The sequence below is a fragment of the Schistocerca serialis genome, chromosome 9 (assembly GCF_023864345.2).
Source record: "Schistocerca serialis cubense isolate TAMUIC-IGC-003099 chromosome 9, iqSchSeri2.2, whole genome shotgun sequence".
NCBI classification, from domain to species: Eukaryota; Metazoa; Arthropoda; class Insecta; order Orthoptera; family Acrididae; genus Schistocerca; species Schistocerca serialis.
The window spans coordinates 319,176,363-319,203,281 of NC_064646.1; the positions used below are offsets into that span (position 1 = coordinate 319,176,363).

The following is a 26,919-nucleotide window of genomic DNA, read 5'->3' on the forward strand; positions in this document are numbered from 1 at the left end:
CGTTCATCAGGATGTTCACAGAGCAAGTGCAAGGCATGTCATGGGAAGATCACTCCTTCAGGAGTGGATCAGACTGCGCAGCTGCAGTCTCCATTGCAATCACACCTTAACAACATTTTTCTTCAATAACCTGCATTGCAGCGCAGTTGATTCCATTTCTACATGTTGTTAACTATTCACTGCAGAAAAAATGATATACAGATGTGAGTGAGCAATTCCTATCCACCACCTTTTACACATTACAATATCAGAAATTCTTCTACAGAATAGGAGGAGTTGTCAATGAGAAAATTTTGTCAGTCTGCTACCAAATTTTACTTTGCCATCTGTCAAACATTTATATCACTGAGTAAATGTTGCGGCACTGCGGAGCCCTTTTTGTGCTAAAGACAACCTTAATGTGGAGTAATGAATGTCACTTTTACTTCCAGCACTGTAATTCTGTACCTCATGATTCCTCTTGAACTGCTGTGGATTATTTACAACAAACCTCATGATGGAATAAATACACTATGAAGCAGTAGTCAGAATGCCCAACTCCTTAAACAGATGTCTACAAGATGATCGTGCGTGTGTAACGCACATTATTCTCACAGTACATTTTTGCAGAATGAAGACTTCATTCTTAAAGATTAGTTACCCAGATTTGCCTCTCCCCAAGATCTGTAATGATTCTAAGCTCAAATGTGGCTGAACTAAGTTGTTTTAGGCTGTGTGCGCCGCCATATTGGCGGTTGACCTTGAACGAGTTTCGCTCGGCCGCCGCTAGAGCTCGGAGGATCGCGCTATAGTTCTAACTAAGCGCGATCCGCTGGAAAAATATCCGGAAGTGGGCGCCATGTTGGATTATCAGCGCGCTGCTTCCTGCCGCGCCCAGTTTGGCGGGTCTTATCAGTCGTAACTTCCGCAGTACAGGCAGCTGCACGCTCATTCGACTCGAGGCAGCCGCACAGAGCACACAGCCATGCCGTACAGGAGGAGAAGATATACAAGAAGATCAAGATTGCCTGTTTACAATTTATCTATAATAAACAATACTACACATTGATCTTGTCAAAAGCCAAGAAGCGATTCTTCTTAGTGTTTTAGCTCTCAGGAGCACTCTGGGATGCTCTCTGGGTCACTCTGGGATTGTCTCTGGGTCACTGTGGGATTTTGTCTAGGTCTTTTTTTTTATTCTCTTAGTTGGCAGACTTATTTCAAAATCGTTTATTTTTTGTTGTTATGTATTTGTTTTTAATTTTATTTCTTTATTATAAAGTTGCGAAGCATCCTTATGTATCTCGTGAGATTTTTTTTTTTTTTAAGTCAACCTCTACCTTAGCTAAAATTTTATCTTTTAGATCTAATTATTATTTTTCAATTATTTACAATCAATTTGTGGGTTGCAGGGGTTCCGACCCCTGGGGAGGTGGGTGGGTGTATATGCATGTTTGTATTCACCATAGTCTTCTCCCTCACCCCAACTCCCTCTGCTTGATAATGTTATCATAGTTTTCAAATTTTCTTCCTTTTTCGCAATTCCCACTTTAGTCTGTAATTAGCCTTTCATATTAGTTCAAATAAAGATGCTGCACAAGCAATACACATAATGAGTCCTTCCAATTACCACCAAATTACAATATTTACACAAAATTTAGATCTAATTTGATAATGTGAGTCACGCAAACAAGTATGGCAGGGATTCCAGACAGCCTCTGTTCTGACAGTAGCCTTGTCCTCTCACACAGCACTTCCGGTGAGAATTATTTTCTCATTTTTTCATATTTTCAGTTTTTTTTAACATACTTCTATATTAGCCATCTTTTTCTTACAGTCATCTGTCTCATTTCTCAGGCCCTCTGAATGTGTCTTGCTTTTTCTTCCATCTCCTGAACAATCTTTTTAACTATAAAAGCTTCAGATTGGCTGTCTCCTTGAGTATCTCATTATTCTATGGGATATGCACCCTATGAACCCAAACCCACCTAATGGACAAGAAAAATATTTTATGTCGAAGGCAACATACAATACTAGATTTTCTTGTATGGTTTTTCAGTTATACATAGATCACAAGGTGATAAATGAAAACTCCCCCCTATAAAATTCGTATGACATTTTTTGTTCTGAACAGCTGCACATATGTACAAGGAGTCTTGAGTCATGGACAAAAACAATGAGAAAAAAATGTCCAGCATTATTTTTCATTGTGGCTGTCTGCAGCTCAACGACTCCTCAACATAATGAGTACTAATCTACCCTAAGTTGTTATTCCATCCTGAATTCTGAATTTCTTATATGTAACATGAAAACATGCACCCAAATTCATCAACACCTTGCCTTTATTTTGGTAATTTACTCATTGTATAACTGCCATCAGCATTTAATTACTTGGGAGTCTGCATGTACTAAACTTCCATATTTCTCAATACAAGCATTTTGACTGCAAACATTTAGTAGTAGAGAATAAAGTATCGTGAAGCATCAAGACTCTGATGAGCTGTGCACTAGATGTTCATTTTCAAACACACTGAGTAATGCCTTAAACAATGGGAACGTCATCACAATAACTTTTCGTAATTTGTTGCCCACCAGCATCATCAAATTCAGGTTTACTTCACATTCATTGGGATCTCAGATATTCCAATTCTTGCGAAGAATGCTGTGAGATGTCATTGCCCCAGTAAGGCCAATAGCAATCTGGCTGAAAAAAAACCACAAGTCCTACAATAATACTGTCCTCTTCAGTTGCGCCAAGTAAAAGTGAATCCCAAGTCTGTACCATATGGTCATTTATATAAAAATGTGAGAAGTAACAGAAACACATCAACATTTCCACTTCACATAGTACAACAGATAACGGACACACTATATACACATGGCAATTAAGTTCTTTTCCTCTCAAATAACTAACACGTATATTGTACGACAGACCTGTTATACTACTGCTTTGCACTATTCGAAGGAAGGGGAAGAAAGGTAAACATCAGCATAAATGTTTTGTATGATTGAAAATGAACATAAATATAAACCCAAAAAATCACTGCTCATCCTTCTTTATTCCAATTTAAAGTAAAAACACGAAAATACATATTATAACAATTAATAAAAACTGTTGGTTCACTGAGATCCATTAGCATGTAGTTCATTAATGAATATTAAGTGGTACCACTAAAACATGGTAATTATTCAGGAGCAAAGCTGAAATTAAGCTTTTGAAGATTACATTGGTTGGATGAAAATTGTTAGATATATTTCTGTCGCATCTTTGTAAAAATGAAGTACACAACTATAATTGTTATGTAAACTAAGCTCTCTGAAAGAATGTTACAAGCCCTTAGCAGATGAATCGTTGATATCAAATAATGCATAATGAGGACACCAAATTACACAACAAACACGTGTTTGAAAATGTCCAAGGACAGAAAGTGTATGAAGTGACCTCATATGTAGTTGCTGCTTCCTTCGTTTGCTTCTGCTGGGGCAAGACTAAAACCCTTTCAGAAACAGCCATCCTGCAATTAGTCTGAAGTGATTTATAAAAACATAAATCAAAATGCCTGTCTTGTAGTTAAATTTCTTCCAATTAGAAGCCTAGGATTAATGATGTGCTGCAGGGTATTCAACAAAGAGTCCATTCCTTTTCACACAATATTACAATGACCAACCCAGCTGTGTTTTTCACATATGTGTGTCCAGGAGTCATGAAAGTTTCTTTAGTATTGTTAAACTATGAAATGCACTAACTGTAATAAGAAACATATTGTGGTGAATATCCAACCAATAAGGTACAAATCCTTCAAATGTCATAGTTATTCTCGTTATATGGCAAATAAATCACTCAGCGCTAGAATGTTTTCCTGGCCTGAGCTTTGTGTAATCATGCTCTTGATTTTCAGCATGCTATTAAAGGAAGTATATCAAATTGAATAATAATTTTACATTTTTTTTCCGATAAACAAACCACACTAGCATCCCGGAATATTATTTAAAGTAGAGATGCTACCGGCACAGCCAACTGTAAGCCCCATAATCAGAACTTTTGCAGCTCCGGTTGTTTCCAGTGTACTGCAATATCTGTTGCAAGGGACATCATCAACAACAGCACTGCAAAGAAAATAAGAGAGGAAGTCCTACATGCTGATTCACAAAGTTAATAAGAGGAAGGTTTATCATCTCCTCTACAATCTCGGGTGCAGAGGAAAGATCAGCTTTACTGTACAGCTCCTATTTCACCTTCTACAGGCACGCGGCTGTCCTGAAAAAGATATATAGAGGGGATTTTGCTACTTGCAGTGCCTAAAGAAGACAGCTGAGTCAGCCATCAAACTACTGTGCATTAAATGGAATCAACAGCTCAGCTGAATACCCAAAAGAACATCACTAATCAATGACACCATGAAATCCCGAGACAATCACAAAATCCTAGAACCTTCAACTCTGTGCTACCTTGGTAGTTTGGAGCTGTGTACTGATAGATAATGCACAAGAGATACATGCAAAATTAATATGGCCATATTACAAATGAGGACGTAAACAGCGTCTGTGAGATGGAATACCACTTTGTTGACAGTGTATGGCTGCAACCCTGCTTCAAACTTAATCAGTTACCCCTGCACTTTCTCAAAATACACAAAGATTATGAAACAGAAAGTGATTATACATACTGCCTATGGCTGATGTTCTGATTAACATAAATCTTAATCCTGGATGAGAGACAAGGAGCAAAATGATACAATATTATATTTTACTGTTCTTTGAATCGAAGCACAAAGAGCATCACATGCTCAATGAAATCTTTCATCTGAACATTGTCAGATATCAAGTGTGATTCGAAAGTTTTAAGAATGGATCTGCTACTGCTTACTGGTTTGGCGGGCAGGAATACAGAGGGTGGGAAGTGAGTCATTGCCTTGTACTTGAATGCTCTCTGACACGAAATTTGTTTCCTTTACTCAGTTTGTTGTGGCAGCTGGTTGAGTGTGGATCTGTTAGGGCTTGTTGCCGGATTCTGTCTGCATGAAAATGGATGTAAAAACGGAGCAACGAGTTTTTATGAAATTTAGTTTTAAAACTGGGAAATCAGCTTCTGAGACTTATGAACTATTAAAAACAGTTTTTGGAGATAATTGTATGAGCCAATTAAATGTTTTTGTCTGGTTCAACGGATTTAAAATGGCCGCGAATCATTTGAAGATGAACCACAGTCCGGCCGTCCTTCCACCTCAAAAGCGAATGAAAATGTTGTGAAAGTTCGCGACTTAGTGCGCTCTGATCATAGATTACAATTAGGGAGATGGCTGATGAACTTAATTTAAATTTCTATACAGTTCAGTCAATTTTAACTAAAGATCTGACCATACGTCGAGTGTCCGCAAAATTCATTCCAAAAGTGTTGTCAAGTGACCAGAGACGATACTGACTTGAAGTGTTCCAAAAAGTGACTAATCGGACTAAAAATGACCCAGATTTGTTAAATAGGGTAATCACAGGTGACGAATAGTGAGTATATGGATATAGTCCTGAAACCAAAGTGCAGTCTTCGCAGTGGAAAACTCCAGGTGCACCACAACCGAAAAAAGCACGGCAAAGTCACTCGAAGGTGAAGACAATGTTGGTGATATTTTTTTATTCTACTGGTATTGTGCATCATGAATTTATTCCTGGAGGACAGACAATTAACAAGGAATACTACAAATGTGTTCTTGAGCATTTGCGTGAAAAGGTGCAAAAGAAAAGGCCTGCATTGTGGAAAGACAGGAGTTGGGTGCTACGCCATGACAAGGTTCCAGCTCATCGTGACTTCTCCATCATTGAACTTTTGACCAAATTCAAAATTTCTGTTTTTCCACAATCGCCATATTCCCCTGATTTGGCCCCTACCGACTTCTACCTGTTTCCTAAACTGAAATTTCCACTTAAAAGGGAAGCGATTTGACTCAATTGAAGGCATCGAGACAAATACGGAGAGCATCCTTAACACACTTCCGGAAAAAAGGAGATGCATCACAGTACCACCATTGTATACTTACGTGGCAATTCTTAAAACTTTCCAATCTCAACTCATATTACCGAAATTGGATAGGAGGGTGCAGCAGGTTCTGCAAAGATCCAGTAGTGTCTTATTTCAGCTAGGTCAAATTATATGGCTGATTGATACACTGAAACAATCTGATTACCTCAATATTTTCAATGGTAAATTTTGCTCTCTGTAGTAAATATTTCTAGTGGACACTAAATGAATGTCCTCTCTTTGTAAGACACTGTGTGTTTATACCTTGTTGACCATTTAACAATTCACTCACTCTGGTCATTTCATAATTTTTCACATTATCCATATGGAGTTAATTGAAACACTAGCTCATGATGCGTAAATTATGATGAGTAAATCACAATGGAATGACACAGACATCAGTGTTGTTTTCACAATCTCTCTTAATTCTATGATACAGGATTTATGTCTGTTCGAAAACTAGACAAAGTGTGGCATGGTGTAAGTGTCTGCTAGGGACCAGTAAAATTTTGTATAATGAGCTTGTAATAGCTCTAGTCATACCACACATTCGGTTTCAGCTGTGCTATGTCAATTCAGTAACATCACCATATGTTTTATATTTCTTAATCATGAATATCATACTAAAAATACAAACAATCACAATCTAACAGTCTTTCAAGAGGTATCCTCCTCATTATTAATGATCAGAATTCCTAAAATGTACCTCAGTACATTCTTACCAAATCTGAATTTCACACACCATGAAAAAAAGAAGACACTTCATTTGCTTAGTAACAGCAACAGCAAAGTGCTGCATCATTTACTGTAAATTAAAATAATTATTTGTTGTAAATTAAAATAAGGATTGAAAGCTTTATACAAGAGCAGTACATACAACTCCTTACTCTTTTAATATTTGTCTTCACTATGAGACAAGCTCTGTGACTGCTGCCTGATGCAGGCAAAACAACCTTGGGTGAAGTGTCATCACCTATGACCAAGTATATGTTCCATCACTGCAGTACTTTAAGCCATCCAATAACTCGACACTTTCTGGATCAGCACAACAAAAGTTCTGCAGCACTGATGGTTGCAGACCACAGTCACTTAGGTTCTCCTGACCAAAAGCACTAGGTGCTTTTGTTGGTGTAACAGGGCAAGTCGATATCGCACTCTTACTGGGTGAAACTTCCGATGAGGTATTTATTCCTGCAACAGTTACAACCGTGTTTAAGTGCAATACTCATATACTATTTCAAATTATTTCAGGCAAATGAAACTTCATGAGCTCTATGGATGAAGTAATAACAAATACTGAAAATGTATTTACTATTTCTTCATCTTAACAAAGTAAAAGTGATTAATCATTATTGCATATCAAGAAATAAACAATGTTTAAAAATCAAAGGGAGATTATTAATCACTCTCCAGACATTGAACCCCAAATGTTATATCACTGACTAAATGATTACCTACCCACACAGCTAATGAATTCGCAAACATTATGGCCAATGACACTTTTGACTTGAAAATTACGAGAACAATAGTTGCACTGTACATTGAGAATTTCTACTTCTATCTCAACATCAGTTTTACCTTGAGTAACATGGCTAATAGGTGACATAGCAAGCATTAATATTGTTGGTCATTCTGTGCACATGACACCCAAGTAACAGTTTACGATTCCTCACACAGGTTACACACCGCAACAGCTAAAGTCAACTGCTGAGATGGTAGTTCTAATAACAATTTCAAAATTTCTTGCACTTTCGTTTTCTGGGAACTAGGCCATTGTCAAGACATATTTTTGTGCTTGCATTTCAGCTCCTACTGCAAGAGCGACCCTCTGAGGTACCACAATTGTAGGTAGCCTAGTCGATTTCCAATGTAAGCTACCTGAAACTGCCAAACTTTTTATTTGTAGATGCATAACAGTCAAACCATGACATTATCCGAATACTGCCCAAGATAAAAGAGAGGTGAGAATGCACGATTTACTGAAGCTTCTCTGGCAGAAAATTAGGTGGAGTGTGCTGCTTTCAGTACTAAGACCCCAACTTGTTTAATTTCTGTCTGCCTCCTTTTCTGTTAATGTATCTATGAAAATAATCAATGTTTGATGATATAATTTGGTTAGCTAAAAAATCTGCCCACCAAGTGGAAACACGAGAAAAGATGATGTTATTTCTCCTTATGTAACCCCTTGCCAGTCTTTGTTAACACCTATCTTATTCAAACTGTCATCAGTTTTCATCCTTTACTTTTGGGTTTCTGAGTTTCTAAAAGAAGTCAATACATTCTAGCATATTAATGATTGGACTCTGAGAAAACTTAAGTGCTAGAGAATTAAATCTGATTATCCCTTGGTCCCAACATGTGATCTGCTAGTGCCGGTTTATCTGTGTTGCTTTTCTTAGTACTCCCTATGTACACTTGATTGCATGTGCAATAGGTTTTACATGCTCTTAATCTGACAAGTGGAGACACATACACTTTGCTGAATTCAAATATTTACACCTCTCCCTTGTTGGTTTACAGTCGCTGTCAATAACACATCATATTACCTCAAGGAAAAGTTTTGCCACTCATTCATAAAAAAAAAATCACAGATCACATCAGCATAGTGCTAAGAAGACACAATATTGACACTATTTAAACCAACAAGCCAAGTGTCTGAATATCTAAATACTGCAAAGAACTTTGTGACATGCCATGGCAGTAATATACAAATTCCCTAGCACATGCGGTGAAGGATACATAGGGAACTAGTAAAAGAAATGTTAATATTTGGCTCAAGGAACACCAGAATAGCTGACTGGACATTTCAAATAAACTGGCAGTGGTGCATCACACACTGGGACCAGAGACCAACAAATTCAGTTTTCTAATACTAAAAAAGTCCAATCACAAAAGCATGCCTTAGGCCATGGTCTAGTTCCCAGAATAGCAATGTCACAATGTATCTAAACACCAACAGGGAAAGTCTACATTTGTATGATTTATGGCATTTTTGGAAACATGTTCTTACCCAATATATCATGCCATAAATACATCCACTTCATCAAGGCCAACTCAAGAACTATGTGAACAAGGAGTCTGTTGATGATCATCTGTCATTTCTCCATGTGAAACGCATGAGGCTGTGATAAAGGACAGGGTCTTCAATCATTTCTCTGTCACAGCCATGCCATTTTCACACACTATCCACCAGCAACAATGACAACATCTCAATAATCCAAAATTTCCCTTGGACCAGCAAATGTATTCTACAACCAGGGGTAAAATACGAAGCTACTAGAATGATATGCAGTGGCAAGCCTGTATGGCAAGAAGCAGTGACGTTACACTGCTGTACCCATTAGTTTAGGTTTTAAATCACCTTCACTGATCACAAATTCGAGAACAAAATGTCTGCTCTATATCTGAGGGTGGTAACGTCAATAACCCTGCAATGTTAATATCAACACATAGTATCACAAATGGGGAAAACACACACGCGCGCGCGCACACACACACACACACACACACACACACACACACACACACGAGGAATTAATTGTTGTCCATAATAATTATCCAGGCTGTTATGCCGTGGTCGGTTGATGAATTCTGTGTCGATTCCCAGTCAGTCAGTAGCGTGCCAGTGGGTGTGTTGGACCTTCCATTGAGCTACGGACCCCCTTGAAGATGTCTCCCGCAGTCGGAGACGAAACGTTGGGAATCAACACAGAATTCATCAACCGACCATGGCATAACAGCCCGGATAATTATAATGGACATGATATTTCCGGCCGTGAAAGTCTACATTTTTGAATAAATTGTTACCTTGCTCCAGTACACTTTCTCCAGGCTGCTCAGTTTTGGATGCCATTGTAAATGCTCTCGTCTGTTCAATATGGGCAAATGTGACAGAAAATTCTTCATGCGTGTGCTGAAGAAGGCTACATAGGTCATGCAATACATGGGGAAGTATTGGACCCCTAAGTTCCACTGAATGGTATGTACTTCCTTCCAGTTTCACTACACTCTGACGAACCTGTAACATAGAAAACATTTGCCAACTTAATGATGGCAAACTTTGGATGCGGCCTCACATGAAGCCACTCAAAAGACCTTATTGTACAGTTTCATGGCAACCAGGAACAATGAATATTCTCGTATTTGCAATAAATCTACGAATAAAACATAATAAATATGCAAAACACTGTAAATGAAAATCAAGTCCAATCTCACAAAAGATGTAAATAATTAACATGTTCCACCAGCATCATACGGTACTGTTAGTAGTACTTTGGGGCATCACATAGTTCACACTGATCTGTGTACTGAATTAATATTTATTTGGTTCACTTACCCAATATGTTAATATTTTCTAATGTATTTTTACCTTATAACGTTTTCCCTCATTCATAAAGTCTTCACTTCTTAAATGATTTAATTTGATTATATGTCCCATTAACATATTCTTTGATTACAACTTATCACAAACAGCACATCTGACTTCCACAGGAATGCAAAAAATGCCAAATGCTCACTAGTGACTACAAAAAACAACTGTGAAGCCAACTTCAAAGGTTATAAATTACCTCCTCAATTTCAAGAGACCTATTTAAAATATACTGTGAGTGTAAAGAAGTGCTACTTCCAGTAATGATACAGCACTAATATTAAACATTACCTACTCAATGTACACAAGTTTCTTCATCAGTAGAAACCACAGAAGGAGCAGTTGACCAACAGCTTAAAGACTTAAAGACTACCAGCCACCAGGCCATCTACACCCTAACCTCGAAGTGCGCATTGGTAACACCCACCATGGATAGTCATGGGAAGTTATGATGGCAGAACAGCTGATTTGCATGGCAAATGGCGTAGCAAGATTTTTGTTTTTATCAAGGGAAAATTTTAAATATTTAATGTAGCCACTGCCTTAACATACAGGGAGTTACAACGCAGTTAAAATGAATTTTTGGAGAAAAACAATTTGTTTACAGGGGCACACGCACACACAAACAAACACACACACACATACACACACACACACACACACACACACACACACACACACACACACACACACACAGACATACACATGTAATGAATAGTTTAACAAGATGAATTTTCATCATCTGCTTTTTCCACGTAGTGAGGCATCTGTTATACATGAAGGAATCAAAACATTATGACCACTACTTAATGCATCAAAACATTATGACCACTACTTAATGCAAGGGCACTTCAAAAAGTAAGTTGCACATTATTATGGCAGGACAAGTAACTTTTACTAAATGCTGCACTACACTTCGAAGGGACACAGACGCATTACACTACTTTCCAACAAAGTCATCAAGTCTCTGTAAACAATGGATAATTCTACCAATCATTCAGTTCCTTAATAATAGGAATCTGCTCCTTGTTCATGGAGCCATTGTGTGAATGTACTCATCGTTAGGAAATCTTTTTATCGCCATATATTCTTTCAGCCTGCCAAAAATTTCACGGTGCAAGAACTGGGCTTCCCAATCAGCATTAGCCACATCTGAGTGCCCTTGGCCAAACTGTTGGCACCATTTCACTATGGCTGGACACGGCATTGCAGTTGTTACATATACCGCCAAATTTCATGGTGAATCTGCAGGCAATTTAGAAATTTTACTCCAAAGAACTGTACTTCAACTTTGGAGTAGGTTCCCAGTTGCTGTGCCACATCAATTGCGCACAGTGATGCACCTGCTATCCACACCTCAGAACTGGCTGCAGGAAACCTGAAACATGTACCCTCTTCTGACAATGTGCCACTCTCATTGTACAATGTATGTGCCCCCCAAATGTCTGCGCACTGGTCATGTAATTCTTGTAAATTAAGAACCAGTAGTCTGTGGGTGCACAGCTTGCATATGTAAACATCCCAGGTGTGTTCCATGAGGTTCATGTCAGACAAATTGGGTGACCATGAATTCATTATCATGCACCTCAAACCACAATAGCACCATCCTGATCTTGTGACTTCCTGCTGGAATATGCCATCACTATTAGAGAAAATATTAAGCATGGAATCAAATAAGTCCACAATAATGTTCACATAATCTACAAATGTCATGTCTTTATCACCACAAATCCCATGGAAGCCTACATGAAAGACCTCGGTAAAACAACCGGACCCTCAATGGTCAGCATCCAATTGTGATGGATGTTTCGAGCAGCCGTCAGCCTGGACGATGATGTTTCCAGACACAGTAACAAGAAACATGATACATCCAACAACTGACACATTTCCATTGATGTACAGTCATAATAATAGTCTCATGTCCAATACAATTGTAACTGACAGTGTTGCTGGGTCAACATGAGAACCCACAGAGGTTGTCTATCGCAGGGACCCATGTTCAACAATATTTGCCGAATATTGTGCTCTGAAACACCACCACTGCAGTCTAAAATCAAATCTGCCACTGATCCCCATCTATCATTATTTACATAGCGGGCAAGTCTCCGAATTCCACATTCTGTGATATCTGGACACCCACATCCTGTCATCTACTCTTTGTTTTGCTGTCCTTCAACCACATTCCATAAATGCTTATGACAACAGCACACAAACAGCTGACCAGATTCACTGTTTCCTAGATGCTCTTCCCCAGATACTTGGCCGTAACAATCTGCCCTTTGTCAAAGATGGTTATGTCAGGGGATTTCCCATTTGTTTCTGCTTCTCTTATATACTTTCCTTACTGAGGTATGTGCTCTCAAAGCCACCAGGCAGCATTCACTCTTACTGTGTTTATGTTTTGGTTTAGTGTATATAAACAGAAAACAATTGAAAATGAAATTATCAGCTTCCAAACTAACATAAATTTTTAGCTACACTACAGTGCCACATGTCACCTCAACCAGCATTTCACCTATGCATTAGTTGGCTTCATCCATGAACAACCAAATCATCACCTACCAACCTAACCCAGACCTCAGGCTACACTACAGATCTACCTGACACCACAATGTAGATTTTACCTTTGAGAAGAAATCATTAACAATATTTCATCACAGATGGTGCAGATGTGCAGTATATAACAAAAGAAAAGGCTGTAAGCAGCAAAAGCTGAGGATCGAAGGTAGGGCCAGACAGCAAGAGTAATTCCTATCACTTTGTTACCACAATCAAGATTCGTATTTCAGAAGACATTGTGGCAAAACAGGACTTTGAAGGATAACCCATCCACAAAATGTGATAGCGGCATAAAGATGTATCCACAGTGCAGTCGCTGTAATAAGATCCCCAACAGCTAGCAGTGCTGTTGCCAGCTAACAATCTCAGCACTCAGCACAGCTGACACTGAGTCCGTGCCATCCCTGCACCGTTATGCTCTTTTTGTTTTCATAGCATTCAGTCTTGACTGCATACCCTTGTTGTCTGCCACTAGCGAAGTGAGCTTTTTTGCTGATGTCAGTTCCGATAACGTCTGTGCAAAATGATGGCATCTCATATGGGATGCCACAGGGGAGTATTTTCTGAGAATGTGTACAGTAGATATTACTGTCTGCTGGGTTACTGGGTGGTCACAAACAGTCTGAAAAGCTTGTAGGGTTGGTTGTGCTGAGAAGTAATTGTTAACAAATTTGAGACAGAGTGCCATTTCTGAGTTAATAAGATTGAAGTTAGCCAAGCAGGCCATTGCATCATCTCTTTCATTTCTATTTTTTTCACTAATTCTGAAAGTTCTGGTATTTGCATATTCTGTTCTGACTTTATAATGTTTTCCTTCAACCGGACCAAAATTTCATCCTCCTTTGTGGGTGCAGTCAATGCCTTACTTAACTGAACAGAACAGCATTATCTATTACAACAAAACAACCTGATATTTGGCAGTAAGAAAGTAACATTTCAGCAGTCATTTCTTCTTGTTAATCTACAGATTTTTCTTTTTTCTTTTTTACTAAAAAAGTAACACAGCGGCAGGCATAAAAGAGTTCATTGCACCAGCAGGAAGAAGAATAAGTTGCCTCTCCTCTGTAAGCACACCCATTGTGGGGCGGAGGGGGGGGGGGGGAGAGGGGAGGAGAGAGAGGCAGGGGGGAGGGCAGGGGAGGGGAGAAGGAGGGGGGAGAGGGAGAGGGAGGGAGGGAGAGAGAGGGAGGGAGAGGGGGGGAGAGGGGGAGGGAGAGAGAGAGAGAGAGAGAGAGAGAGAGAGAGAGAGAGAGAGAGAGAGAGTGTTTCTGGGGTGAGGGGAGGTGAGAGTTGGGGGAAGCTGCCCAATGCCTCTTCTACGCTGTGAGCGTCTGTCTTTCCTGCTATCACAGTTTATGTTAAGTTCAAGTCTTCACATTATATTACTATTAATTTCTAAATTCTTTAGCTCTGTCCTTTTCTTTTTTATAATGTTAAACACATGAAGTGTGGCAGTATGACTGGTAGCAACAAAATAAAATGCAAACAGTGGTTATATTACCACAGACTGACCTTAATTGGCCGAAGAGTTCCTCCTTGAAATGCAACAGGTGCAATAAGTGTGGGAGGAACACCAGCTAATGGTCCAGATGCTGCTACTGTAGACTTGCAGTTCATAAGGAAATTGAAGAATGCCTGAGCCTCCACACCTTCCACATAAATAAGAGACTCAGGCGTGCGATCCACTTCACGCTCCTTGTTATGAACAGTCTTAGCCTGGAAAAACAATAATTACTAAACAAAACACTCTTTGGAAAGAATTAAAAATTTGGGCAGAATATAAGAATAAAAAATTTCATTTTTACATGTCAAACTTGCAGGCAGCAGTAGCAGAAAATAATGTTGGGAACACATTATTCAGGGTAGAAACACACTGAAAAATTGTTAATCAGTGAAACAAAGCAATAAGATAAATTGTTAAGCACAAAGCAACAAGAATCGTTCATTGCACTTTATTGGCTCTCCCTCCAATGTGTTATCTACCTCCAGCTAGTCCATCTGCAACTAAGTAAAAGTTATTTTCTTAATTAATATTTAGCTCTTTTCAGACATTACACTGCTTACTGCCATATGACAGCAAAATATGAGATGAAAATAAAATATTAAAATGATGAATACAGATCTTTATCTGAATGTGATTTTCCTTTTACTGATATCAGATAGGATTCCTGTTCACTGGCCATGACAAGCCCATTGGTACCCACCAACTGCCATGTAATCCTCTGCCAATGGCATCATCGGATGCGGTTTGAGGGGTGTAGAATCAGCACATTGCTCTCCATGCCATTGTCAGTTTTTGTGACCTGGAGCTGCTACTTCTCAATGAAGGAGCTCCTCAATTGGTCTCACGAGACTGAATCTATCCCATTCCAGTCCTCCAAGGAAAAGTCACTGGCAGTACCAGGAATCAAACAACACAGGTCCTATGCATGGCAGTCACTCAGTCATGGAGGCAGACACTGATATCGGAACAAGAAACAAACTGCAGTGCCTTCAAAGTAATGAAAAGCAAATCTTGCAGTATTATTTCCACCTCAATCTTTGGAATCAGTGATACAATAATACTTATGACAACCATAATAAAAAATATAATTTCAATGCTTCTTGTACACAACTCTATTTGAAGTTACCCTGGTTTACTAAAAATATAGACCACGCCTCTTGTCACTGCAGGGTGTTCCAGGAGTGATGGTCAATATTCAAGGATGTGACACAATGATTATTTGAAGCAAGGAAGTCTAGTAAAAAAGGGTTCTAAAATGCATACCTTAAGAGCTATGAGTACTACATCTTCAATATCATGAAACAAATCCCTTCTACTGCAAGCTCTTTGCTTTTTTTGTGTTTTGAGGGGTAGTTGTACAGAGAAAAACAAGAAACAATGTTCAGTAAATATGGACTCTAAATTGCGTGCCTTAAGAGCTTCAGGCATTTTTTCATCTTCATTGCTGTGAAACACATCTTTTCTACTGAGCAAGTATTCATAGCTCTTAAGGTACACGTTTTAGAGCCCATGTGTAACAGATTTTTTTTTCATATTTATGTCCTTACTACCTCCTCCCAAAACATGAAAGCAAAGGGCTTTCAATAGAAGAGAATTTTTTCGCAGTATTGAAGTGAAGAAGTACTCACAGCTCTAGGTATGTACATTAGATCCACTGTTTACTACACTTTCTTGCTTCAAATGATCATTCCTATCATATACTGACCATTCCTCCTGAGACACACTGTATTTACAGAACTTCCTCGCAATATTAGTAATTATTTATCTTCTTTATTTATAGTTTTAAAGAACCACTGTAATTTTGGCACACAATTATGCAACATTCCACTACATCCAACGAACACTAAAGACAGTGAATAATAACAGTAAAATAATGTGATTCTGTAAGATGTTAATTTCAAATTAATAATGACGAACAGGTGATGTCAAATATGAAAAACTTGGCCCACTGTTAGAAATCATCAAAGTATTTGTCCAAAATGACAATGGAAAACCTATAACTGAATGGTTGTAAATGCTAACAAACACAAGTCCTTATTGAAATAACTATATTTTCCAAATGATATTTCAGCAAGCCACAATAACAACAGTCATACTAAATAATGTTATACATTTAGCCAAAGCCTTCATCAGAAAAGAAAAAAAAAACACATTCACACAAGCAAGCACACATTATCACCATTCTGGCAAATCAGACTGGAATTCCAAAAAGGAAAGGCTGATTGTTGGGGACTGCACCACACGAGATTTTAAAATCTGAGAGCTTGAAGATGGAAGACTGGGTAATAAACAAGACACGAGATTACCAATAAAACATCGTGCAACAGTTAACAAGAGGGAAAGCTGAGTGCATTGTATGAGGTAGAGGTGAGGCCAGGGAAAAATAGACAGGTCAGAAAATAAAGAGAGATCAGCAGTACCAGTATTAGATGTGATGGAATGGGAAATCTGTTAGGTTACGTGGTAATTAGGCCCAGTGAAGGTTGAGGTAAGAATGGTGGTGTATTGCTGTGAAGAATCTGCATCTGAACAAATATGTTTGCCTCAAATGCCAAGGCCATATGGGAGGAAATGTTTGACATGGTAAGGATGGCAACTGTCAACATATAATTACTGTTGTTTGTTGGTAGGTTTAATGTGAATAAAAATGTGCAGCTGACACTTGGTGAGGATGAGGTCAGCATCAAGGGAAGTGACACAGGATTCAAAATAGGACCATGTGAAATTTAACTGAGATACTGTATCCAGAGTTTACAAAAATTTTAACAGCTCAGCCTCGCAATGAGTCCCTATGGCATAGATGTCACATTCTTAACCACACCATGGGGCTGAAGGCTTACTGATACTCCATGCTATCAGCTGGTTGGCTGACAACTCCATGTACAGCATCTGCTATTAAGATCTCATCCCTATGATACAAACTGAACACCAGTCCCTCCTTAAAATGTCAGGCTCATCACAAGGACTAACGTCTCAATCCACAGAACTTCTTACCACACACAAATCATGCACTCCCACCTTTTGTCTTCTTTCTATGATCCAAAAATCAAATTACCTGGTCATCCCATAGTCGCTGGCTTCAAAGCACCCAGCAAATGTATATCTGCCTTAGTTGATCAAAATTTGCAACTTATAGTACAAAGATTTCCCTCTTATATTAAAGATACCAATCATTTTCTAGATCATCTGAAATCTGTGCCTGTCACACTCCCATCACAACCTTCGCTTGTCACCACTGATGCCACCTCTCTCTATATCAACATCCAACATCCCCCATGTCCATGGTCTGTCTCTGCTGAACGTTACCTCGACCAGTCCATACCTGATTCCAAACCTATGTTGTCCTTCCTCTTCGCCTTAATGAACTTGATAGTTACCAAAAACTACTTTAACTTTAAGGGATAGACATACATACAGATCAGAGGCACAACCATGGGAACCAGGATGGCTCTTTCCTATGCTAACCTTTTCATGGGTCACCTGGAAGTGGCTTTGGAATTCATACATCTTCAGCTCCAGGTTTGATTTAGATGCATTGATAATATCTTGTATGGACTCACAGTACAGCTGGCATGTTAAAATTTTTGCAAACTGTAAATACATTCTTCAACTTAAATTTCACATTGTCCTTCACTGAATCCTTTCCTTTATGTTGACCTTATCCTCATCAAGTGTCAGCAACATGTCTGTTCACATTAAACCCACCAACAAACAATAGTACTTACATTTTGATAGTTGCCATCCATTTCATTCAAACGTTCCCTCCCATACAGCCTTGTCATTCTAGGCAAATGTTTTAGTTCGGATGCCAACTATTTAAAGTAATACACCAACATTCTCTACTCAGCCTTCACAGGACAAAAGTACCACACCAGCCCAAGTTGAAAAGCAGATTTTCGGGGGCATCACACCCAGTCCTGGTAATGTTGAACCTTCAAAAAAAAAAATCCTAGGAGTACACCTCTTGTCACTCAGTATTATCCTGTTCTTGAGTATATCAGTCAGCTACTTTGACAAAGCTATGACTTCCTAAAATCAGGTCCTGAAATGAGGTCCATTTCCATTCTGCTCACCACACCTGGAATAGCTTTCTGGCACCCCCACTCCTCCCCCCAAATCTCTGCAATATCCTGGTCAGACGTAGACTGCTTCTGCATCAATTTCCCTACCATATGGCTCCTACCTCAGTGAGTGTCCCACTGTGCCCTATGTATAAACCACTGCATTAAAGACACGTAACGTGTATCCACAGGACGTGTGGCCTGTAATTGAAGAAGTGTCATGATGATCTCTCCATTGGCAAAAGATTCCGGAATAGTCCCCCATTTGGATCTCCGGGAGGGGACTGCCAAGGGGGAGGTTACCATGAGAAAAAGATTGAATAATCAACGAAAGGATAACGTTCTACGAGTCGGGGCGTGGAATGTCAGAAGCTTGAACGTAGTAGGGAAACTAGAAAATCTAAAAAGGGAAATGCAAAGGCTCAATCTAGATATAGTAGGGGTCAGAGAAGTGAAATGGAAGGAAGACAAGGATTTCTGGTCAGATGAGTATCAGGTAATATCAACAGCAGCAGAAAATGGTATAACAGGTGTAGGATTCGTTATGAATAGGAAGGTAGGGCAGAGGGTGTGTTACTGTGAACAGTTCAGTGACCGGGTTGTTCTAATCAGAATCGACAGCAGGCCAACACCGACAACGATAGTTCAGGTATACATGCCAACGTCGCAAGCTGAAGATGAACAGATAGAGAAAGTGTATGAGGATATTGAAAGGGTAATGCAGTATGTAAAGGGAGACGAAAATCTAATAGTCATGGGCGACTGGAATGCAGTTGTAGGGGAAGGAGTAGAAGAAAAGGTTACAGGAGAATATGGGCTTGGGACAAGGAATGAAAGAGGAGAAAGACTAATTGAGTTCTGTAACAAGTTCCAGCTAGTAATAGCGAATACCCTGTTCAAGAATCACAAGAGGAGGAGGTATACTTGGAAAAGGCCGGGAGATACAGGAAGATTTCAATTAGATTACATCATGGTCAGACAGAGATTCCGAAATCAGATAATGGATTGTAAGGCGTACCCAGGAGTAGATATAGACTCAGATCACAATATAGTAGTGATGAAGAGTAGGCTGAAGTTCAAGACATTAGTAAGGAAGAATCAACACACAAAGAAGTGGGATACGGAAGTACTAAGGAATGACGAGATACATTTGAAGTTCTCTAACGCTATAGATACAGCAATACGGAATAGCGCAGTAGGCAGTACAGTTGAAGAGGAATGGACATCTCTAAAAAGGGCCATCACAGAAGTTGGGAAGGAAAACATAGGTACAAAGAAGGTAGCTGCGAAGAAACCATGGGTAACAGAAGAAATACTTCAGTTGATTGATGAAAGGAGGAAGTACAAACATGTTCCGGGAAAATCAGGAATAAAGAAATACAAGTCGCTGAGGAATGAAATAAATAGGAAGTGCAGGGAAGCTAAGACGAAATGGGTGCAGGAAAATTGTGAAGACATTGAAATAGATATGATTGTCGGAAGGACAGTCTCAGCATACAGGAAAGTCAAAACAACCTTTGGTGACATTAAAAGCAACGGTGGTAACATTAAGAGTGCAACGGGAATTCCACTGTTAAATGCAGAGAAGAGAGCAGATAGGTGGAAAGAATATATTGAAAGCCTCTATGAGGGTGAAGATTTGTCTGATGTGATAGAAGAAGAAACAGGAGTCGATTTAGAAGAGATAGGGGATCCAGTATTAGAATCGGAATTTAAAAGAGCTTTGGAGGACTTACGGTCAAATAAGGCAGAAGGGATAGATAACATTCCATCAGAATTTCTAAAATCATTGGGGGAAGTGGCAACAAAACGACTATTCACGTTGGTGTGTAGAATATATGAGTCTGGCGATATACCATCTGACTTTCGAAAAAGCATCATCCACACAATTCCGAAGACGGCAAGAGCTGACAAGTGCGAGAATTATCACACAATCAGCTTAACAGCTCATGCATCGAAGCTGCTTACAAGAATAATATACAGAAGAATGGAAAAGAAAATTGAGAATGCGCTAGGTGACGATCAGTTTGGCTTTAGGAAAAGTAAAGGGACGAGAGAGGCAATTCTGACGTTACGGCTAATAATGGAAGCAAGGCTAAAGAAAAATCAAGACACTTTCATAGGATTTGTCGACCGGGAAAAAGCGTTCGACAATATGAAATGGTGCAAGCTGTTCGAGATTCTGAAAAAAGTAGGGGTAAGCTATAGGAAGAGACGGGTCATATACAATATGTACAACAACCAAGAGGGAATAATAAGAGTGGACGATCAAGAACGAAGTGCTCGTATTGAGAACGGTGTAAGACAAGGCTGTAGCCTTTCGCTCCTACTCTTCAATCTGTACATCGAGGAAGCAATGATGGAAATAACAGAAAGGTTCAGGAGTGGAATTAAAATACAAGGTGAAAGGATATCAATGATAAGATTCGCTGATGACATTGCTATCCTGAGTGAAAGTGAATAAGAATTAAATGACCTGCTGAACGGAATGAACAGTCTAATGAGTACACAGTATGGTTTGAGAGTAAATTGGAGAAAGACAAACGTAATGAGAAGTAGTAGAAATGAGAACAGCAAGAAACTTAACATCAGGATTGATGGTCACGAAGTCAATGAAGTTAAAGAATTCTGCTACCTAGGCAGTAAAATAACCAATGACGGACGGAGCAAGGAGGACCTCAAAAGCAGACTCGCTATGGCAAAAAAGGCATTTCTGGCCAAGAGAAGTCTACTAATATCAAATTCCGGCCTTAATTTGAGGAAGAAATTTCTGAGGATGTACGTCTGGAGTACAGCATTGTATGGTAGTGAAACATGGACTGTGGGAAAACCGGAACAGAAGAGAATCGAAGCATTTGAGATGTGGTGCTATAGACGAATGTTGAAAATTAGGTGGACTGATAAGGTAAGGAATGAGGAGGTTCTATGCAGAATTGGAGAGGAAAGGAATATGTGGAAAACACTGATAAGGAGAAGGGACAGGATGATAGGACATCTGCTAAGACATGAGGGAATGACTTCCATGGTACTAGAGGGAGCTGTAGAGGGCAAAAACTGTAGAGGAAGACAGAGATTGGAATATGTCAAGCAAATAATTGAGGACTTAGGTTGCAAGTGCTACTTTGAGATGAAGAGGTTAGCACAGGAAAGGAATTCATGGCGGGCCGCATCAAACCAGTCAGTAGACTGATGACGGAAAAAGAAAAAAGTACCACAACAACCTCCATACCTCCTCCACGCCGCCTCAGCTGACAAACCCTGTCTCGCAGACCTACTACATTTACCCCACCCCCCAAACTCACTCCCACCACCACACAGAATTCTGAACCTAAACGGACCTGAAACAGTGTCATGAATCCTTCCTCCAGAAGCCTTAGCCCCACAGAAATATTAGTCCCTTCCGAAGGTCTCGCCTTTTGCCCCACTCCCATATTCAATCATGCAGGACTTGTTAAATATCATCTCACCTCACCTTCTCTCCTTCTGGTTGTTACAGTAGAAATACTTTTTCGCCACCAACCCTACCAATCAGACTCAAGCAAAGACCAATGTTGAACTCTGCCTAACTCAGTTCACTCCTCCATCAAACCGTGATCCACCCCCACTGCTCCCAAACCACCCCGTTGACTTTCCAGAATTTCTTAACCTCAAATGTTGCCTCACCATCATTCCCAAAGTCCCTCAACATGCAAACTAACCTTATATCCGCAGAAAGAATTGCAGTCCACCGTCTAAAAACTGATCCCGGCCTTATAATTTTACCTGCAGACAATGACTCCACCACTGTTGCTTTGAACTGCAAGCATTACCTGGCAGAAGGACTCTGCCAGCTGTAAGATACATCCATCTACAAACATTGCCGCAGTGACCCCATTCCAGAAATCCAGAAGGATCTCCAGTCACTCCTCGATTTCTTACACCCATCCCAGAACCTCACACTGGAGTCCATCTCTCTGCTCACCCCTACCACTCCCCACACTACTACCTTCTACATGCTTCCTAAAATCCATAAACCCAACCACCCAGTATGCCCCATTGTGGCCAGTTACTGTGCCCCCACTAAGAGAATTTCTTCTCTCGTTCCTCCCCCAACTCTCCACAGTTCCTGTCCCTTTACCACCTGATGCCCTGCTTGTCACTATTGATGACACCTCCATTTCTTTAATGTCCATGGCCTTATCACTATTGAACACTACCTTTCCCAACACTCGATGGATTCCAAACCAACAACCTCCTTCCTAGTCGCCGCCATGACCAACTATATCCAAATTCACAATTACTTCTTCTTTGAAGGCATTACCTACAAACAAATCCAAGGGTACAGCTATGGGCACCCGCATGGCATCATGGGCCATCTAGAGGAATCCTTCATATACATCCAGAATCCTAAACCCCTAACCTGGTTCAAATTCACTGATGACATCATTGCGATCTGGAACACGGGTGAGGACACACTATCCACATTCCTCCAGAACCTTCTCCCCCATTTGCTTCACCTGTCCTACTAAACCCAACAAGCCACCTTCCTGGATGTTGACCTCCGCCTCAAAGATGGCTACATCAGTACCTCTGCCCATATCAAACCTACTAACCACCAGGAATACCTCCGCTTCGACAGCTGCAACCCATTCCATACAAAGAAATCCCTTCCGTACAGATTAGCCACCCACGGTTGCTGAATCTGCAGTGACGAGTGGTCTCTCTCAAAATATACCGAGGGTCTCACAGATCATAATTATCCTCCCAACCAACAAAAACAAATCTTCTGTGCCTTACCTTTCCAGTCTCCCACCACCTTCCAAAGTCCCACAGTCTAGCAGTATTCCCCGAGTAAATCAGTACCACCCAGGACTGGAGCAACTGAATTACATTCTCTGCCAGGTTTTCAACCACCTCTCACTGTGCCCTGGAATGAGAAATGTCCTGCCCACTATCCTTCCCACCCCTCCCACAGTTGTATTCCATCATCCATTGAACCTGCACAATATACTCGTCCATCCATACAAAACCCCTGCTTCCAGCCCCTTACCTCATGTTTCACACCCCTGTAATAGACCTAGATGCAAGACCTGTCCCATACACCCTCCCACCACCACCACCACCACCACCACCACCACCACCACCTACTCCAGTCCGATCACAAACATCACCCAACCCATCAAAGGAAGGGCTACCTGTGACACCAGTCATGTGATCTACAAGCTAAGCTGCAACCACTGTGCTGCATTCTTTGTTGGCATGACAACTAACAAGCTGTCTGTCCACATGAATGGCCATTGACAAACTGTGGCCAAGAAACAAGTGGACCACCCAATTGTTGAGCACACTGCCAAACATGAAATCCTTCATTTCAATAACTGCTTCACCACCTGTGCCATATGGATCCTTTCCACCAACACCAGCTTTTCAGAATTGCATAGGTGGGAACTTTCCCTGCAATATATCCTATGTTCCTATAACTCTCCTGGCCTCAACCTTCATTAGTCATTGTCCTCACCCATCCAGCATCCCTGTTCCCATTCCAGCACTATACAGCCCTCATTCTACTATCACACCCAGTCTTTTTACTTCTCTCCTTTTCCACTACCCCCTCTCCCCACCTGTCTCCGTCTAACCTCCCAACTGCACATAGCTGCCCTACCCTCTCCACCTTGTCCCTACGTGCTCCCTAGCAGCACTGCACTGTCCATCACCCCTACCCTAGTATCCCTCCCCCTGCCTGCTCCAGCCTCCTCCTTACCCCCCACCCAGTAGCCACACCCATCATGCACTGGTGCCGCTGCTCGCAGCATGGCTACAGTTAACTTAGACTGGAATCGTGTGCACGAATTGTGCGCGTGCGTGTGTGTCTGTCATCTATTTTTGATGAAGGCCTTACGGGCCAAAGCTTTATTTGGAACTGTCTTTTTTTTGTGCCTATCTGCGAATCAGCGTCTCCACTATATGGTGAGTAGCAATTTTCATTTTTATAATACTGTTACATTCCACTGTGGATTTTCCATTGTTTAATTGTGTTGCTGTAATATGTCCATACTAGCATTGTCAAAGCTACATCAGGGAAATTTTACTTAATACTTTATTCATTATTCAATACATGGGAGGAGGGTAATCATGTTATTTTGTGGTGCTAGATGAGTAGCAAAGAGTACTTGGAAAGAAACTTACTGCTGCAGACACAGACATTCATTCTAACGTAGGTACATCATTTTAAAATAACCAGATGATTTCAAAAGGCTGGTTTGTCTATTTGGAACTGAAAAGAGCGGGTTTGTATTGCATCATAGTCATTGGAACTGTGCTACACAAGAATTAGAACATTTTCTCATGTTATTAAAAAAAATGTGGCGTGTGGCTTTCCCTTTGCTATGTTGCTTAATGAAGCACCTGCTCAAAAGGATGAGTTCCATAGCCAAAAAACAGGGATACACAACACTGCGAGAACAGTCTTGTATGTTGCAACATTTCCCATACAGCCGATTGCCATACTTAGTGCACGAGCTCTCAAAGGTGAGAGAAATTTGCCATATATTGTGCATCACCTTTTGTAAATGACTCTGTGGAACCAGCAGAACATTGCTGCAATTGTAGGCAGCCTATGAAATTCTAGGGAGCCAAATTGTTTGTGAGGCAGCTGTGAATGAACACACAAAGAAAGACAACTTTAAGAGTTAAAGCATTTATCTAACAACATCAAAAGGGAAGACTGTTTACAGAGCTCCACCAGCTCAACAGCCAGCAATTCTGGTACATTGGGCAGAGTGTGCTCACCTGGGAGAAGAATCAATGGATGTTGCCACACTGTCTAACCAAACTGAATAGGGAAAACTGACCTGTAATTATTCAGGTGTACTGGAAGAAAAAACAGCACCCAGAATTTTACCACCAATTTTCAGTGAGCTACAAATTATTAGCAAGCTTTGAAATTTGCCATAATCTCCCATATTCCCTCCCTCAATTCTACAACATACTATGTAGTGATATTATAGGGAGAATAGAAATTTACGTCAGCAGTCTTGAGACACCAGTAGAGAGATAACATATTGAAGTATCCACTTTCAATAGACACAGTGTATATCCTGATAAAAACTACTGTAAGATGATTGAAGCACGAGTTATTTTAATAGTTTTAAGTATTTTGTATGGTGGCAAAGTAGTACAATCTAAAATATTCTAATGTATACTGAATGAGCCACCATTTGTCAAAACTGGGCTGAAAACTATGGGTTACATAAAATGAGACTGATAGTGTTAGGTGGAGCCTCCTGTGTACATACATAAGATCACACAAAAATAAACCATACTGTGGATACACTTGTAGACACAACACCTACCTCGGACCCTTTTAGATCCACAGAAACCAACAACTTTCATTTCATTGTGTTTCATAAAATAATAATAACTGATAAGTAAATGTTCAGATTTCTACCTGTTTACTGTTCAGTTTCCGAATTTCTTCTTTCCCCATGCCCATACTGTGCAACCAGTCTTCTCCATCTTCATCATCAAAGTCATCTAAATCCTCTTCTTCTTGTTCCTCGGCATTTTTTGTTTGTTCTCCCTGATTATCTTCTCCTGCTGAATCCTGGGTCTCGTAACCCATATCTGAATTTGTACCCTCTGAAGAAGAACGTTTGCTTCCACTTGGATTGCTTTTCTTCAATGGCATTGTAAATACCACATCTGTGCAAAATTTCAAAGTATGGTGTGAAAATGCTGAAATGTCAGCAACGAAGAACAACATAAGATTACAATTACAATAAATTATGGACAGTTGCTGGTCAATAATTACCTTACAGGGGCTAAAGTTTTAGTATTGCTGACAAGCAAATTCAAAAGCAAAAGTGACCTGAAGTGAGAAAGCGGGTAATTCTGAAATTAAAATTACTTTTACATGTGCCTACTAGCAACACTAAACATTTCCCCCAGGCCAACAATTCCGTTTGATAATTTACTAGTTTCCTTAATTAAATGTTTCTGACATGAAAACAATTTTAAGCTCAAAATGAGAAAGGGTGTTGAAGACAACTAATGATGCCATATTCAAGAAGTACTTCATATATACAAATGTGTATGACCTCTTCTTACTACTGAACTAAAACTTCTGAAGATTAATGAAATGCTCACAGATGCTGTCTCTACTCGAAAGGTTAAAACTTATTTCAGACAAGATCCTCACCTTTTGAAGGTAATGAACTACCAAATGAAATAATGGAAACACCTAGTAGGAATATCAATGTAAATGTCTTAATTGTGCCTGTCTTCTTTACAGGATAACAGCAAATGAGCCATATGAGAATGTTGCGCCTTTGGTTAACAATTGTAATACAGTTATTGTCATTCGGGTGAATGTATCTAACACAATGGACTGGAAAAAACTCTTCAAAACAATCCTTCCATTACAAGTTTTAGCAAAATTTTGTACCAAAAACCTGAT

The 26,919-nt window shown here is 39.9% G+C and overlaps 1 protein-coding gene across 1 annotated transcript in view; it reads right to left on the reverse strand.

Moving 5' to 3' along the window:
• Positions 1-3,019: 3,019 nt before the first annotated feature.
• The window catches only part of LOC126418570 (protein downstream neighbor of son homolog), a 93,079-nt gene continuing 69,179 nt past the window's right edge, over positions 3,020-26,919 (reverse strand). Inside the window, exons 7-10 of the mRNA XM_050085387.1 lie at positions 25,912-26,165; positions 14,433-14,636; positions 9,800-10,010; positions 3,020-7,183 (exon numbers count right to left, since the gene is read on the reverse strand). Coding sequence (XP_049941344.1) covers positions 6,966-7,183; positions 9,800-10,010; positions 14,433-14,636; positions 25,912-26,165 — 887 coding nt within the window. The 3' untranslated portion in view covers positions 3,020-6,965. The remainder of the gene's footprint in view (positions 7,184-9,799; positions 10,011-14,432; positions 14,637-25,911; positions 26,166-26,919) is intronic.